Source organism: Mixia osmundae (genome assembly GCF_000708205.1).
Source record: "Mixia osmundae IAM 14324 unplaced genomic scaffold scaffold_88, whole genome shotgun sequence".
Classification (NCBI taxonomy): Eukaryota; Fungi; Basidiomycota; class Mixiomycetes; order Mixiales; family Mixiaceae; genus Mixia; species Mixia osmundae.
In genome coordinates this window covers 1-260 of record NW_014575476.1, presented here as the reverse complement: position 1 = coordinate 260, position 260 = coordinate 1, and the positions used below count along the sequence as shown (strand labels likewise).

Here is a 260-nt window from a genome sequence, read left to right as displayed (position 1 = left end):
GAGCAGCGACTCGACAGGCTCGACAGGCTCGACAGGCTCGACAGGTTCGACAGGCTTGGCAGACTCGACAGGCTTCACAGGTTCGACAGGCTTGACAGATTCGGCAGGCTTGACAGGCTTGACAGGCTCGAGCTTGACAGGCTCGATAGGCTTGACAGACGCCGCTTTCTTCCCCTTCGACACACCAAAGCTGAACGGCCGAGGCTGAGTCACCGTCTTGCTCGGCGCCGACCGAGCAACAGACTTGCCGAGAGCCAGCG

The 260-nt window shown here is 61.2% G+C and overlaps 1 protein-coding gene across 1 annotated transcript; it reads left to right on the top strand.

Annotated features, from left to right (window-relative positions):
- Positions 1–19: 19 nt before the first annotated feature.
- L969DRAFT_20671 (uncharacterized protein) lies at positions 20–208 on the top strand (the record flags this gene model as incomplete). Its single annotated transcript, XM_014709160.1, has 1 exon — positions 20–208. A coding segment is annotated over one exon (189 nt), but the record flags the coding sequence as incomplete, so codon positions are not given.
- Positions 209–260: the final 52 nt, after the last annotated feature.